The sequence below is a fragment of the Toxorhynchites rutilus genome, chromosome 3, assembly GCF_029784135.1.
Source record: "Toxorhynchites rutilus septentrionalis strain SRP chromosome 3, ASM2978413v1, whole genome shotgun sequence".
In the NCBI taxonomy this organism is placed as follows: Eukaryota; Metazoa; Arthropoda; class Insecta; order Diptera; family Culicidae; genus Toxorhynchites; species Toxorhynchites rutilus.
Genome location: NC_073746.1, coordinates 20,566,717 through 20,584,555, shown reverse-complemented (window position 1 = coordinate 20,584,555; position 17,839 = coordinate 20,566,717). Strand labels below are relative to the sequence as shown.

Here is a 17,839-nt window from a genome sequence, read left to right as displayed (position 1 = left end):
GTGCGTCAGAATCACATCACACAAGCAAGTGACAGTTCGCGAACATTAACCAGAGAAATCTCCACGATCGTAAATTTTCCCGATACACGCGACAGCGCCACTGTCTTTGCTGAAAGTGAAGCTAAAATTTCATCACAATTCGAATTCCGCGGAGAACACGGCAAGTGATAGGTAGTGACTAGCAAGTAGTGGAACGATGATAATCTACACAAATGCGGGCAATCCGTTTGGGCTGAAGTTGCTGATTTGTGCAAAATTTGCCCGAAAAGAGGTTGAGGTCAAAATAGTTTCACTGAATGGTAAGTAAAAGAAAAACAAGGTGGGATGGGAAACTATTGGGCGGACTGCTAAGGACCCTGGACTGAGTGATGTGAGATAGTGCGGGGACCTATTCGAGCGTATTAATAATTATTTAGGATAAAAAAAGGTCAAAGGGGTCAGTGAGGTGTGATTAATAGGGAAACCCCTATTTGGCGCTCAGCTTAACAAGTGTGCTTCTGCTAATTATTAGGAATTTCCATATTTTGGTTGATTCAAATGATTTTCATACATCTAACCGGAAAAGTTACCAATGTAGTTATTTTGATAAGAGAAGTTTCCGAGCATATCAACTTTCTTTGGGGAGATGCTCTTTTGGTTTGGACACAACTTAGAAATAACTCACCGCAGCGGTCAATACTCGGTGTTACACACAGTTGGTATGAACTTCATTTTCAAGAAAGTACCACAAGAAATCCAGTGGCATCTAAGTAGTCGTGGTAGCAGTGTGCAGCAATTGTGAAAATTTATTCATTACAGTCATTGGTTCCACCAGTATGAAGATCCCTTCCTGATGTGAAGACGATCTCCGAATGAAGCTGATATCAAGACCAGACTTTGCCAAGCTGGAAGCGAAGGAAGATTAATGCAAACTTGAGACTCTCAATAAATGCTTACGTTTGCAGAATCTGATACATGATACCGTCCTGGTAAAACTGAATTCTTTGATAACCGCATGAATCTGTGCCCCTATCGATTGTTCTGTTTTTTTTTTTAATTCGTTTATTTTTACAGGCTCAGTTACTTAAGTTTAAAGGAGTCGAATTCTTAAATATATTTTTAAAACTATATATATATAGAAACAATTTTCTTACATCTATGGTTAGTAAGGTGGAAAACCGATTACTCGCGGTGTACTCGAGTTTAGAAGGGTGACATATTTTTAGGAGAAGGATGGGATATAAGGAAATTGTAACAATGTTGATGAGCACTCAATTCTTAAATCTATTCGTATATCTATAGTTTATTTACATTTCAACTTATTCTACTATTTATAGCAAGGGGACGAATTACCCGCAAAGGAAGGAAAGGAGGGTATTAGGATGTAGGGACAATCACACACGAAGATCTATAGCTTTAAGGAAAACATATATATGGGACATGTAATCAAGGTCTAACCGAGCCAACACATCTCTCACCGGCACATTGGGCTGTCTTCCTCGGGCCCGAAGGGAGTTTTCTAAATTCGATCTGGCGACCAGATACACCTCGCACGACCAAACAACGTGCTCGATGTCGTGATAACCTTGGCCACAAACGCAGAGATTGCTGCTGGCAAGATTGAAACGGAAGAGTAGTGCATCTAACGAACAGTGATTGGACATGAGTCGGGAGAAGGTGCGAATAAAGTCCCGACTCAAGTCCAGACTTTTGAACCACGGTTTGAGGCTAACCTTTGGGATAATCGAGTGAAACCACCGGCCCAATTCATCTTCATTCCACTTGCGTTGCCAGTTAGCGATGGTATTTTTGCGGACTAAAGAATGAAATTCATTGAAGGCGATTTGACGCTGATAAATATCACCTTCAATTGCACCTACCTTTGCCAATGAGTCAGCCCTCTCATTACCCGGAATTGAGCAATGTGAAGGGACCCACACAAAGGTAATGACATAACAGCGTCTGGATAAAGCACTCAAAATGTCTCGTATTCTCTCAAGGAAGTACGGCGAGTGCTTTTCCGGCCTCACTGAACGGATAGCTTCGACAGAGCTAAGACTATCCGTTACAATGTAATAGTGTTCAACAGGTCGTTAGGCGACGCTGTCCAGCGCCCAGTATATCGCTGCCAATTCAGCAATATATACCGAGCAAGGATTTTTTTTTTATCTGTATTATAGTGACTTTCAACTCATTTGGCTGGTTCGTCACTTTTACTTCCATTTTTGGAAGAATGTTGGGAGTGAGAATTGAACTCGTGACCTTGAGCGTGAGAGGCATGGATGTTACCACTACGCCAGATCGCCTCCAGAGCAAGGATTCTGAAGACTGTGTGAGGTGCTAAAAAATACGTTGAACACTCCAAATCCTGTGGACTCATTCATAGAGGACCCATCAGTAAAGTATATATTATCACAATTGATACGCCCATACTTTGCATTGAAGATTGTAGGAACGAACCCCAATCTAAGATAATCTGGATTTTCATGGATTTTCTCCTTCATGAACAGATCGAAATGTACAGAGGAATTGATGTAGTCAGGAAAACAAACACGGTTGGGAATATACGAAGAAGGAACAACCTGCATAGAGGTGAATTCATGATATGAATTCATGAATCCAGAATGAAAATTTAGCTCGATCAATTGCTCAAAATTTCCGATCACCAATGGATTCATAACCTTACACCGGATGAGGAACCGAAGAGATAATAAATTGAAGCGATCTATTAGTGGGAGTAGGCCTGCCAAAACCTCGAGACTCATGGTATGCGTTGAGGGCAACGCGATACGGAGACAAAGATACTGAATTCGCTCGAGTTTAATGAGGTGTGTTTTGGCAGCTGATTGAAAACAGAAACTGCCATACTCCATCACTGAGAGAATAGTTGTTCGATACAACATAATAAGATCTTCGGAATGGGCTCCCCACCAGGTGCCGGTAATTGTACGGAGAAAGTTTATTCTTTGTTGACATTTTTTACTCAGATACCTAATATGGGCCCTCCAAGTACATTTGGAGTCGAACCAGACCCCAAGATACTTGAATGACATAGCATGAGTGATCGGTTTACCCAAAAGTTGAAGCTTTGGTTTTGCTGGTCTATGCTTCCTAGAAAAAACCACCATCTCTGTTTTCTCCGTGGAGAATTCGATCCCTAGCCCAATGGCCCAGGTTGAAAAATTGTTCAAAGTATCTTGTAAGGGTCCTTGCAGGTCGGATTCGTTTGATCCTACGACAGACACCACTCCATCATCTGCAAGTTGTCTTAGGCTGCAATTTTGTGTAAGGCAATTGTCGATGTCGCTTACATAGAAGTTGTACAAAAGGGGGCTTAAACATGAGCCCTGGGGGAGGCCCATGTAAGAGAACCGACTTACTGCCGAATCTCCGTGAGAAAAGTTCAAATGCTTCTCACAAAGCAAGTTATATAACATGTTATTCAATAGAGGCGGCAGACCCCGAGAGTGTAATTTGTCTGACAAAACCTCTATTGAAACAGAATCAAAGGCCCCCTTTATGTCCAAGAATACTGAAGCCATTTGTTTTTTTTCGGCGTAAGCCATTTGAATTTCTGAAGAAAGCAACGCAAGACAATCATTCGTCCCCTTGCCCCTGCGGAACCCATATTGTGTATCTGAGAGTAGGCCATTCGTTTCAACCCATCGATCAAGGCGAAACAAGATCATTTTCTCCAACAATTTCCGTATACAAGACAGCATTGCTATTGGGCGGTACGAATTGAAGTCGGACGCGGGTTTTCCGGGTTTTTGAATAGCTATAACTCGTACTTGTCTCCAATCATCTGGAACAATATTATGCTCCAGAAACCGATTGAATAAGTACAACAAGCGATGTTTCGCCACATCAGGGAGATTTTTCAGCAAGTTGAACTTAATTCTATCCGATCCCGGAGCAGAATTGTTACATGAAAGGAGAGCAAGAGAGAATTCTACCATCGAAAACTCGGAATCAAGATCGCACCTATCTTGTGGTATATCTCGAACATTTTTTTGCACAGGAGCGGAATCAGGACAAACCTTCCGTGCAAAATTCAAAATCCATCGATGTGAATATTCTTCGCTTTCATTCGTTGAAGAGTGATTTCTCATGTTTCGAGCCACTTTCCATAATTTTTTCATTGACATTTCTCGTGACAAACCACCCACGAAATTTCGCCAATAAGCACGTTTTTTCCCTTTGATCAAGTTTTTAAATTGATTTTCAAGGTCCAAATACGTCTGAAAATTTTCAGGGGTTCCACGTTTCCGAAAAGCTTTAAATGCATTCGATTTTTCTACATAAAGCTTGGAACATATGCTATCCCACCATAGATTGGGAGGCCTTCGACGAATAGTGGAACCTGGGATGGGTTTCGTTTGAGCGCGAACCGCGCTGTCATAGATCAAACGAGAAAGGAAGTTATACTCCTCCAATGGAGGTAAACCATCTCTGGAATTGATGGCTAGAGCAACCGCGTCCGCATATTTTTTCCAGTCAATGTGTCTTGTGAGGTCATATGCCATGTTTATAGATTCAGAAGAATTCGACCCAATGGTGATGGAAATTTTGATTGGCAAGTGATCACTACCGTTGGGGTCCTGGATTACATTCCACTTGCAATCTAACGATAGTGAATTCGAGCAAAGCGAGAGGTCAAGAGCACTTGGGTTAGCAGGAGGTTTAGGCACACGTGTTGTTTCCCCAGTGTTCAAAACGGTCATATTGAAGTTGTTAAAAAGATCATACATCAACAATGAACGATTGTCGTCGTACTGTTCCCCCCAGGCAGTTCCATGAGAGTTGAAGTCTCCCAAGATCAATCGTGGCTCAGGAAGGAGTGAGCACATGTCATCAAGTTGTTTGCGGCTAACCGCAGCTCTCGGAGGCCAATACAAACTGACGATACAGAGGTCTTTGCCTCTGATGTTTGCATGACAAGCAACAGCTTCGATCCCTCCAATAGGTGGAAGGTCAATTCGAAAAAATGAGTGGCACTTATTGATCCCCAAAAGCACCCCTCCGTATCTATCATCACGGTCCAAGCGTATAATATTAAAATCGTGGAAAGAGATATCATCTCGCGAAGAAAGCCAAGTTTCGGACAGAGCAAAAACATCACAATTGAAGTTATGAATTAAAAATTTGAATGTATCCAATTTAGGGATAAGATTACGACAATTCCACTGAAAAACAGTGATATCTCCGACCTCTCTATCTAAATTAGACATCAAGAGAGATAATCATTGCAAGGAGGGGCCATGTTTGCATCAATTGCTGTAAAATTGTCTTTAATACTGGAAGCATTGAGATGACAAGGGTTCTGATGGAGTCGGAAACATTAAAACACTTGAAGATTTGATCCAAAAGGTCAGACAACCTTATAAATCCCGATTGGGAAGTTGAGCTGGACGGAAAAACAGGGACAGTTGGGGTTTTTGATGTCCCCTCGAGTGCTGGGTCGTTCGAAGGTGAACTATTCCCACGGAAGCCAGGAGGAACCTGATTTTGCTTGTCCGCTGCACTCGGTTTTTTAGGCAAGCTAACTGGGGGTATCACCGGGGGGACTTGTTCTTGAACTTTGGGAGTGGTCACATTTTTGCGCCGGGGATTCCCTTTGAAAATAAACGGTGTGCCCCCGCTAGCTGTGTCCGCTTCCATTTCATCAACTGGCAACGTGGAAAAGATATTGTGTGTTGAGATTGGTTGTTGTTGTTGTTGGGCCAGTGGAGAAGCGCCCTTTAAAATATCCGCAAAAGTGCGCTTCGAGCGTTCCTTTAAAGAGCGCTTCTGTTTCTCCCAGCGACTCTTGTAAGTTTCACAAGCTGAGAGCGCGTGTGGGGATCCTCCGCAATATGGACACTTATGCTCAGTCGCACTGCAGGATTTCCCCTCATGTTGCTCTCCGCAAGTGGCACAGCGCTCCTTGTTGGCACAATAATCTGAAGTGTGACCAACTGACTTGCATTTGTTGCAAGTCATGGGCTTTGGCACGAAGAGTCGCACAGGTAGTCTCAATTTGTCCACCATAACGTAGTCAGGGAGGGCGGCACCAGCAAAGGTGACTCGAAACAAGTCTGACGGCGTAAATTTAGTTTGATCCCCATCATGGGAGAGTTTCCCGAGTTGGCGACAGTCCAAGATCTTTACTTCCATTGAGGGAAGCTTCTTGAACTTGCCTTTTCCTTCTTTTTTTATTTGTTCGCTCGTCAGACCCGTTTCAGTTATCACCCCCTCAATTTCTACGTTATGGGAGGGTATAAATGTTCTATATTCGAGAGTGAAGTGTTGGTCAGCAACAATCTCGTTTGCGTGTTTCCGTTCATTCACGACAACCCGCAATTTGTTCGGTCTAACCCTGCGAATTTCAGATGCAGAAGTGTATCTGGTCAGATCTTTCATGATCTGAATCACGTTAAGGCTTTTTCCTTTTGGTTTTGGCCGGAGGAAAACAACCCAAAGGCCAGTTCCAGGTGCATCTTCTGGATAAACTCTGACACGTGGAGCGGAGACAACAGAGGGAGAAGACGAGGACGAGGATTGGATTGGATCGGAAACATCAGAAGGGGGAAGCGAAATCGATGATGGAAGAGGGGGAGTGGAAGTAACAGTGGGTTGAGAAGGGAGGCTTGCTATTTTCCTCGATTGTTCTCAATGAACCATAAAAAGGAGGACAGGAAAGTACGCATTTGTGCAGACTATTTCACTGGACGAAGACTAAGAGCTGTTCTGGTTTTCTCCAACAATTCCAGATGACTGAGCTAAGAGACAATTTTTTTGAGTCAAGAAAACTATTTTCTGAAGACTTTTTGGCGCGGGGAACAAGATACGCCCGATCAACATTTTTTCCCCTGCTCTATAGTTATGTCAAATAAAGACAAATTGACCTAGAAAAAAGAGGAGGAAAACAGCAAAATAAGAGAAGAGGATGAGAAAACCATTCAGCGACGTCAGAATACCAGTGAGAGGGTGACACTACCACGTAAAGAAGGGGAACATGGAATCGTCGACATGTCTGCTATCCAGATACGACTGCGCGATTAGTTCCCAGAACGCTATACTGGGCTGTCTTCGCCGGACAGAGGATAATCTAACCCATCCATAAAAAGGTGACAAGCTGGATTGTGGGAACTACAGTGCAATCATAATTATTCTTTTGCCGTCTATCGCTAATAGTAAGTAGATTTGTGGGAAGTTATCAGGCCGGATTCATGCCCGGTTGCTCGACGACCATATTTTTACACTGCGGCATGTCCTCCAAAAGTGCCGCGAGTATTAGGTCTCTACGCATCACATCTTCGTAGATTTCAAGGCCGCATATGATATAATCAACCGACGACAGCTATGGAGAACATGGCTGTCCCCGTAAGCTGACAAGACTGATTCAGGTAACCATGGTAACGGTGGATCTCAAGTGATCTGTTGGAATCGTTTGAAACTCACAGGGAATTTTGACAACGCGATGAACTCCCGATGAATCAACTCCGATCCCGTACGAAATGTACCATGTACAAACTCCTAATTCGACCGGTTCTCTACGAACCCAGCATCCAGAAAGTCGCCAAGGCTGGACGAGTGCTATGTGCAGGGCATGTTGAAAGAGAACCGGAAAGCAGCTATGCAAAGATGATGTTCGCATCGAATCCTGTAGGAACGAGAAGGAGATGAGCCCAGCGAATAAGGTAGTTGGATCAGGTGGAGTAGGACTTGGCAAGAATTGATTCAGCCGGGAGTTGAAGAACTGATCCATGGATCGGATTTATTGACGAAAAGTTGTGAATCAGATCTAATCGCTCAATGGGATGTTGAATCATTACGATATCGACGATGCCGATGAGATTTCGGCGCAACGCGACATACCGTTGCTGATCGAAATTTTTTCCGTTGCCATCGCCGTGGCACACCTAAAGGAAGGCCTGTACCAAATCAAGCAACTGGAAGGTACTGTAATGATGGCAGGCGATCACCACAATGAAGATTGCAAGCACGTCTGGCATCGGAGATTCGGTCATCGGGACCCGAAGGCAATCGAACGTATACAGCGGGCTGATCTGGCGAATGGTTTAACGATTTACGAATGAGGTGTTGACGAAAACTGTGCATGCTGTTTGAAAGCTAAAACTCCTCGCACTCCTTTCCCGAGCGAATCCAAATCTAGATCAAAGGCGCCAATGGGTCTGGTGCACACGGACGTTTGCGGTGCCATCGATCAGTGGTTATCGATATTCTATGACCATGATCGACGACCACAGTCGCTATTTTGTACTCTACCTACTTAAGGAGAAGACGAATGTCGTAGTCAAAATCGAGGAGTACGTTGTGTTTGCCAAATTTATTCGGGCAGTTACAGTCTTTCTACAAGCGCGAATGGATCCCAATCCAGTACACCGTCGGTTACAGTCCACACGAAACATCCATGTGAGCCGCGACGTCAAGTTCATCGAGACACCGACGGCACGGACACCATTCCAACGGTTGAACCGACAACAAGCAATGAAGGTGGAGAGGTGGCGTTTGATTTCCTAAAACGAAAAATCCCGAACGAACGCGAAGCACAACCGGAGGCTGCAGGAAACGCTGAATAGGAAAGCGAGGTTAGGAGTCATTCAGACGACGATTCCTACGGTTGTACCGATGAACGTAACGAAGCACGTAAACGGAGAACCCCAAATCTACTTCAAAGTGATCAACAGTCCGGAAGCAGCTGCCTGGAAAGCTGCAATGAAGGAGGAAATCGATGCGCTCAAAGAAAATGGTACTTGGGAGCTCGTACAACTGCCTCCAGGTCGAAAGGCGGTAGGTCGTAAGTAGACGATTAAGAAGAAGGGGGACGAACACGACCGAGTGGTGCGGCACAAAGCACGACTAGTCGCTCAGGAATTCGCACAGACTACGACGAGGTATTCGCTCCCGTCATACGTCAAACGACTCTTCGAACAGTCCTCGTTTTGGCCGATAAGCAGCAGATGGTGGTCAAGCACCTCGATATCAAGAACGTCTATCTGTATGCGGAGCTGCAAGAAAACATGTATATGAAGCAACCCGCTGGCTTCGATCGACACGATGGCTTGGTTTGCCACCTTAAGCGCAGCATTTATGGGCTCAATCAGTCCGCTCGAGCAAGGAATAAGAAGATCGATGGTGTTTTCAAGTCCATGGGCTTCCACCAGTCTGAAGCCGATACGTGTTTGTATATCCGCAATTATGGCAGAAAGGTGACCTACATCCTCATATACGTGGACGATAAGGTCGTCGCCAGCAACTTCGAGAAAGATTTTGTGGAGATTCGCCAACAGCTCCAGCAACACTTCGAGTTTTCCTCTTTCACGTCCACGTTGACGTGACGAGGGACGGTGACCTTTACACTCTCTATCAAGCAAGTTACATCGAAGAGCTGATTCGACGATTCGGACACGATGAAGCCAAGCCGTCGAAAGTGCCGATTGTCCCCGGATACCTCAAGCAAAAGGAGGAGTGTGCATTGCCTAAAAACACGTCATTCCATAGTCTGGTAGGCTGTTTGATTCACGTTTCGGTCAAAACTCGGCCGGGAATTTGCGTATCCGTCCTACTGGTGGGTATAAAAGTTACAAACCCAACAAACCGCGACAGGATCGAAGCCAACATAGTCCTTCGATATCTGAAGACTGCAAAAAATCATCGTCTGCACCTGAGGTCCTGATGCGGCGAGATGGAGTGTTTCGTGGACGCTGGGCCGGTTACGAAGGAGACAGAAAATCTCATACCGGATTTCTGCTGAAGTTCGGCGGCGGTCTTGTCGACTGGGGAACACGTAACCAAACATGTGTGTTCCGAATTCCTAGCGTTGGCGGTCGGATGTCAGCAGCTAATGTGGTTTCGAAAACTACTTAACGAGTTACAGCAAGCTCATGCGGGACCTATCATCGTATAGGAAGATAACAAGTTGTGCAGAAAGGTCGTCGAATCCCAGCGTCTTGAGAGATGTTTCAGACACATAGATACAAAGTATGCTTTCACGAAGGATCTACACCAGCAGCAAATTATTGAACTGCGTTCCATGCCAACCGAGCGCATGGAGGCCGACATCATAACGAAGCCGTTGGACCGTGTGAAGCTAGACAGACACCGAACTGCCATCGGAGTCGAAGATCCAACCGATGCATCGAACCAGCATCGGTGAATAGGAGTGTCGGGTTACACAACCGTGTGTCACCGATGCGAATTCGACCCTGACAATTTATCCTATTTCTACACACATACTCGCTGCTATCGACACGGTCATAAATACAAATTTTCATCACTTAGAGAGTATCTACGTTTTTACATTCAGCTCCGTTTTTCCATTATCCTGCGAAAGCCTCACAAATAAATAAACATCAACATGATTCTAATAATCAATTTTCCCCTCACTCTTCCTTTCCAGACGCTGCCATCAAAACCATCAAACAGCTGCCCATCCTGCAGCTGGAAAGCGGTGTCCAGCTGTTCTCCACCGATGTTGCCGTGAAGTTTCTGCTACAGGGGGAAACTCCGGTCATCCAGCGGGATGAATGGCTCGAATGGTCCACCACCCGGTTGGCACCGGCGCTCACCCACAATATGGCCGTTGGCGGTCGGCAGGATCCAAGCGCAAAGCCCATCCTTAACTCTCTGGTTAAATTCTTGGACGATTGTTTGAGCAAAAACACCTACCTAACGGGGGAGAAGCTGACTTCGGCGGATATTTCCGTTTGGAGTCTGCTCGCTCCGGATGGCACCCTGAAGGGTGCGCAGAACATCGATAACCTGCTCCGCTGGTATCGGGCTATCAATGCTATGCCCGAGGTAAAAGAAGCTTTAGAGCAGCTTCCATTGAAGGAACTACATTTCGCCTCTCTGCTACATTCGAATCGGTATGGCGGCTTGCATCATATTGTGTTAGATCCGGAAATTATCGACTTCGAGGGACAGGTCCTGGTTGATACGTCAGATAACATTGCGGCAACTGTGCAGAAAGATGAAATTGAATTGGCTAAAGCCATGTTCACGTCCGTTGTGGAACGTGTTGAAAGCGACGCGAAGGTTGTTCTGCCCAAATCGGGTCAGAAGAACAATTTGATTACCTCTGCTCTGCCCTACGTGAACAATGTGCCCCATTTGGGAAACATCATTGGTTGTGTGCTCTCGGCGGATATGTTTGCAAGATATTCCAGAATCTGTGGCTATAACACGTTGTACATCAGTGGTACGGATGAATACGGAACCGCTACTGAGACGAAAGCATTAGCCGAGAACATGAGTCCGAAACAAATTTGCGACAAGTACTTCGAAATTCACAACTCGATCTACCGTTGGTTTGGCATTGGTTTCGATTACTTCGGAAGAACTACGACGACGGAGCAGACGCAGATTTGCCAAGATATGTTCAAAGATCTGTACCATGGAGGATTCATCGAGACCCGGGCGGTCGATCAACTGCTTTGCCAAAAGTGCGATCGCTACTTGGCGGATCGTTTTGTGGAGGGCACCTGTCCGCATCCGGGATGCGGCTATGAGGATGCCCGTGGCGATCAATGCGATGCCTGCGGTAAGCTTATCAATGCTATTGAGCTAATCCGTCCGCGCTGTAAGATTTGCGAGACTTCTCCGATCATTCGACAGTCGAGCCAATTCTTCCTGGATCTGCCAAAGATTGAACCGAAACTGCGTGAGTGGGTGGATCGATCCGAGCAAGGCTGGACCAACAATGCACGCGTTATCACCCGGGCCTGGTTGAAGGAAGGTCTTAAATCACGCTGCATCACTCGGGATCTCAAATGGGGTATTCCTGTGCCACTTGAAGGCTACGAGGACAAGGTGTTCTATGTGTGGTTCGATGCACCGATTGGTTACATTTCCATGACCAGTCGCTATTGCAAGGAATGGCAGCAATGGTGGCAACCGGATGAAAGCACGAAAATTGATCTGTATCAGTTCATGGCGAAGGATAATGTTCCCTTTCACTCGGTTATGTTTCCGGCTAGTCTTATTGGAATCAACAAAGGCCACACGCTGGTGTCTCACATCATGGCAACGGAGTATCTCAACTATGAGGATGGCAAGTTTAGCAAGAGTCGCGGTATTGGCGTTTTCGGAAATGATGCCCAGGAAACTGGAATCCCGGCCGATGTGTGGCGTTTCTATCTTGGTGCAGCTCGCCCTGAGGGTCAAGATTCTAGCTTCAGTTGGAATGATTTGGCTGCTCGCAACAATAATGAACTGCTTAAGAATGTCGGAAACTTTGTCAATCGGGCGCTGGTGTTTTGTGAGAAGTTCTTCGATGCGATTATTCCCCCCATGGTGCTGAGCGAGGAAGATTACACGCTTCTTGCGCTGCTGAATCGCGAGCTGCGAGGTTATGTTCACCAAATGGAAAAGGCACGACTCAGGGATGGTATCAGGCATCTACTTGCCGTTTCTCGGTACGGTAATCAATACATGCAATCCGAGGAGCCGTGGGTGCTGGTAAAGGGAACCGATGATGAGAAGGCGCGCGCTGGAACGGTCATTGGCCTATGCTGTAACTTTGCTTGTAAGTATGAGTTTTTCATTGCATTAATATTTTTGATGATTTGCTCAATCCTCCGAGAAGTATTTTATTTCATCAGTTGTTGGAGCTCCATTCCAAGATAGTCGGTGATATTTTTTCCCCTGTTGGGTGTGAACCACTGCGTCCATTATTCTGAACTATTGTGGTATACTCCTTTTTTATACTACACTTCAAGCTTATCTACTACTTATTGATGAAGAAATAGACTGAAAGCTATAGCGAGATAGGTGCTAATCAGGAATAATCTGTTTGATAAAATTTGTAATCCTGATCGGCGACGCAGACCAAATTTTCGTGGGCTCCAGAATAGCTTTATCAAGGTGTTGAAGTCTGCGTCTAGTTAGAGCTCCGCAGTTACAGAGCAAATGTTCCAAGGTTTCGCTTTCGGCATTACAAAAGCGACATATATCATCTTGTGCTAAACCTATGTTCTTAAGATGGTATTTACTCGGGCAGTGTCCTGTTACAAGACCAGTGAATGTGCTGAAGTCTTCTTACTAAGGTTTAGCAGCTGTTGAGTAATTTTAATACTCGGCGTAATAAATTTTTTCGTCTGTTTAGGTTTTGCAGCCATCCAATTGGCTGTCACTTCCCGGTCTTCCCATTTATTCAGCTCACTTTTCAACAACCAGTCAGAAAGACCACAGAATGGTTCTAGACCAGTGAATGGTGAGTTTGAGCCGTTCCTGGCAAGTTCATCTGCTCGTTCGTTGCCCTCTATACCGCAATGGCCAGGAATCCAGTACAATTGTACCGAACTTATCTGACTTAATTGCCGTAAAAGGGAAATGCATTCCCAGACAATTTTTGAAGAGCATTCAAAAGCATTTAGAACTTTAAGTGCCGCTTGACTGTCTGAGAATATGCAGATGTTAGCATGTCTATATTTTCTTTTGAGGCAGACATTTAAACATTCTATTATTGCAGGTATTTCTGCCTGAAAAACTGTTGGCCAGTTTCCCATAGTCACAGAGATTTTTGTTCTGGGACCATACACTCCGGCACCTGTTCTGATTCCCATTTTCGACCCATCAGTGTAGAACATGATTGAACCATTACGAACGTTGGGGCCATCTTCATCCCATACTTAACGAGAATGTTCGATCACTCTGTATGGAATGTCATAATTAGTCCTAGGTTCCATCCAATCACTGTTCATCTCTGAGGCTGGTCCAATGGGTAAGAGATTCAGGATGCTCAAGTGACCAGTTTTGTCCCCGTCTAGGATTGTTTTTTTTCCATCTTTTAAGCTTTAGAGCGCTTTTTTTAGCCTCTTGCTGAACATATTGGTTCAGATGTACCAGGTGAAGGATAGCCTCCAATGCTTTGAAGGAGTGCTTCGCATTGCTCCAGTAATTGCAACGCATGCTAGTTGTTGAAGTTTGTTTAACTTTCTTGTAGCTACAGTCCCCTTAGTCTTTGGCCACCATACAAGTGAGGCATAGGTTATCCTAGTGCGCACAATTGCAGTGTAGACCCACAAAACCATTTTTGGTTTAAGGTTTTGGTGAAAGGAATAATTGTTGTTTTTGAGGGATTTATGCTCAGACCTTCTGTGATACACCAAGATTGTGTAAAGTTTAAGGCCATCTGCATTCTGCTCGATAATACGTCGTCCAACTTGCCACGTACCATAATGACTAGATCATCGACAAAGCCCACAACCTCGAATCCTTTTACCTCTAAACTTAAATAAGAAGGTCGTCAACTACAAGTGACCAAAGGAGAGGTGATGGAACCCCTCCTTGTGGGCAAACTTTCGTTGCAATCACAGATGTCGACGACCCGCCCAAATACGAGGTGATCCATCTATGTGTGAGCATACCCTGGATCCATTGGACAATGCAGTTATCGAAGTGTCTTTTTCTCATAGCTTGTACCATTCATAGATAAGAAGTATTATCAAAGGCACCTTCGATGTCAAGAAACGCGCATAGAGCGGTTTCTTTTGACGAGAGAGATTTTTCAATTTTTGTTACAAGCGTGTGTAGCGCTGTTACTGTGGATTGGCCTGATTGGTAGGCAAACTGGTATTTAGATAATGGGCATTTGGACATGAATACAGACTTTATGTATTCATATAATACTTTTTCCATACTTTTCAGCAATATTAATGATAAACTAATTGGTCTGAATGCCTTTGGGAGTGATTTGTCACGTTTCCCCGCTTTTGGAATGAAAAACTACTTTAACAAATCTCCATATCGAAGGAATGTGCTCCAGTATCAGACTTGCCTAAAAAATCTCGATAAGAGGTGGAATTAGTTTTGATTCTCCATTTTGAATCAGGGCTGGAAAAATCCCATCTGCACCTGCAGATCGGTAAGGTAGAAAGGATCTCACCACGTTTACTACTCGGGCCCTCGTGAAGACTAACCCAGCAACTATGTTAGCGACATCCTTTGCACTTTCAGGTCTTGTGAGGTACTTTCGGGAACTTTTTGTGTTGCTATTATAGCCATGATTTGTATTCGAGTGGACAGATGTAGATCCCGGGAAGTGAGTCTTCATCAGTAAGTACTGAGGGAGTTTTTGTAAACGAACCGTCGTTCTTTTCAAGGGAAGCTAGCCCGTTCGTGTGGTCTTTTGCCAGACTCTTATTGAGTCCAGCAACGATTGGAGTGTTTTCAATGCTTTCGCAGTTATATACCCAGGATTTTCGTTTGGATCGTCTCAGTTCTCTGCTGTACTCAGTTAGAGCCGTTTTGTATTGAGACCAGTCCGAAGTAATTTTTGCTCTGTTGAACAGTTTCCGCGCTGTTTTGCGAAGCTTTTCAAGCCTTTTATTCCACCAAGGAACGTTTATTGTTGAAGAAACTCTTCTTAGCGGGCAATTGCTGTTGTAGGTGGAGACTATCATTTCGTTTAATTCTTTTGAAGCTGATTCAAGCTGCTGAATCGACCTTATTTATGAGTTTAGAGTTTTTGACTCGAGTTCAAGGGAATACTGATCCCAGTTGGTTTTTTTCTTGGATCTCCGTATTCTCTCTGAACTGTCATGCCACCACCCCATTCAAAAATAATATGTTTATGATCAGACAAAGACGCCTCTTCGGAAACGTGCCAGTTATGAATCTTGTCAAGAATAACCGAGCTACACAGCGTTAGGGACTAAGACTTCTTGTCTGATTGCGTTTATGAATGTTGGTTCATTTCCTTTGTTAGCAATAGCTATGTTGTTTGACGAGAGAAATTCTAAAAGACACTCACCTCGGTAGTTGATGTCGGTACTTGCCCACATTGTGTGATGAGCGTTGGTATCACATCCGATGATGAAGTCCTTGTTGATTTCCCTACAGTAGTTAACAAACGCCGCTACCTCTCGTGGGGGAACCTCAGGTTCGTCGCCAGGAAAGTAAGCCGACGCAATTATGATGTAGGATCTTCCTTTGGCGGTTGGTACTTCCACTCTGATTGCGACGATGTCCCTTTGAATGAACTCTGTAATAGGAAAGCATTTAGTGTTTGCATTTACTAAGACAACAGCTCTTGGGGAGTCATGCTTGTCATCGTAGAACAACTAACATGAACCTGTTTGAATACCTAGTATTCTTCCTTTGTGAACCCAAGGCTCTTGGTAGGAGCTAGATCCACAGCGTCTTCTGTAAACCTCCTGGACAACACGCTAGACGCTGCTTTAGCGTGATGGAGGTTTATTTGCAAAACTTAAGTGTTCTGCATTAGGTTGGGTTGACCGATCCGGGGGTTTATTTGGGAGAATCGGAACCCGGAATAATTTATATGGTAGAACGATCTTTTTTCGTGTCAGCTAGTTTGTATGTATCGAAAACTAGTTCGTTTGCTTAAATTTGATATGTCGAATTTCTGAATCGGTCCAGCAGGTCCAGCAAAAAGTTATGAATTATTAAAAAAAAGTCATTTTTGGAAAAAGTAGAAAAAAAAATCGTAAATATGAGAATCTCTATATCGGGTTGGCATGGAATAACTATATATACCTATATTTCCTTTAACACAATTCAACTATTCGTAACAACTCAATTTTTCATTGTATCATATCTTTCAATTAATCGTAAACAAATATGTCAGCCTACGGCCTGTACCAATTCATCTCCGTCAGCTACAGTGCCCATTCTCTGAACTTGATCTGTTCTCAAGTATACACTGAACGCTGAACATAACACATTGCATGAATATTTTTGATGATTTACTCAATCGTTGCAAATTTTTTAACAGGTGTACTGGCCACATTGATGTTCCCCTTCATGCCGACCACTGCCCGCAACTTATACACACAACTGAACGTCAGCTCGGGTCACATTGACCCGGAGAAACCACACATTCGCATTTTGCTACCAAGCGGTCACAAGATAGGTAAACCAGCTGTTCTGTTCAACAAGATTGAGCAGACCAAGATCGATGAGCTCAAGAAGAAATACGCTGGAGTGCAGCAAAACACGGAGGCCAAACCCGTCGCAGCCAAGACTCCTACTGCCAGCAGCAAACTGTTCACCTCTCTCAAGGAAGCCCAGAAGGCAGTCGACGAACAGGCGGCCAAGGTGCGCAAAATCAAATCCACCGGAGTAGACAAGAGCGTCTTCCAGCCGGAGGTTAACATTCTCCTCGAACTGAAGAAACAACTGCAAGCCCTGAGCCAACCGAGGACCTCAGAAAGCGCTTCCCCTCCGGTAGATAGTCCTGTTGCCACTGTCAAAGCAAATCCAGGGGCGATCAAATCCTTGGAAGCGGAAATCGCTCAGCAAGGAGAGAAAGTGCGCACCCTGAAGGGTAGCTCCGACAAAACCGTTTGGCAACCAGAGGTCAACGCTCTGCTAGCATTGAAACAGAAGCTTGCCCAATTGACGGGTACAAATACGACCTCCGCAAGTGCCGGTGGAAAGAAGAAGAATAAGAAGTAATCATTAATTAGACAGGACGAAGCGATGATTGATATTACAATTCCCATTTATCAGTTTTTTTTCGTTTGTGTTCAAATAGTTTTGAATTGTTTTATAAATTGGAAAGTTAGCACCGACAAGCAAGCAATTTAAGTTAATGCGAATTTAATTGAGAATAAAAAATTGCATTGAAATGAGATTTGTTTTCTAATAACGATCCGAAATTATGTCGCCACACTCCACAGTGGGGAATCGCTGGCCATCAGACAAAAAGCGAAATTGCGCTCAGCTGTTTCGTAATATTTTTCCTTTCTTACTTGTGATATTCAAGTGCTTAAATCCCACATTTGAGCGCAATACCATCAAGTCTAATTTTTTTTTGACTTTTCAAAGCTTGGCATATTGACGTTTTTTTGACATTTTGATGTAGAACTACGTCTTTAAGGAAGGGTGC

At 44.3% G+C, this 17,839-nt stretch overlaps 1 protein-coding gene across 1 annotated transcript; it reads left to right on the top strand.

The window, feature by feature from the left end:
* The first annotated feature begins 8 nt into the window (after positions 1–8).
* On the top strand, positions 9–17,574 carry LOC129777977 (methionine--tRNA ligase, cytoplasmic). The gene is made up of 3 exons (XM_055784590.1): positions 9–299; positions 10,385–12,511; positions 16,724–17,574. Exons 1-3 carry the CDS (start codon positions 197–199, stop codon positions 17,404–17,406), a joined length of 2,913 nt encoding a protein of 970 aa, XP_055640565.1. The 5' UTR covers positions 9–196; the 3' UTR covers positions 17,407–17,574.
* The last annotated feature ends 265 nt before the right edge of the window (positions 17,575–17,839 follow it).

Coding starts and splice junctions, on each gene's coding strand:
- LOC129777977 (XM_055784590.1), top strand. CDS start 197: ATGATAATCTACACAAATGCGGGCAATCCGTTTGGGCTGAAGTTGCTG. Junction 300..10,384: donor CAAAATAGTTTCACTGAATG/GTAAGTAAAAGA, acceptor CTTCCTTTCCAG/ACGCTGCCATCAAAACCATC. Junction 12,512..16,723: donor CCTATGCTGTAACTTTGCTT/GTAAGTATGAGT, acceptor ATTTTTTAACAG/GTGTACTGGCCACATTGATG.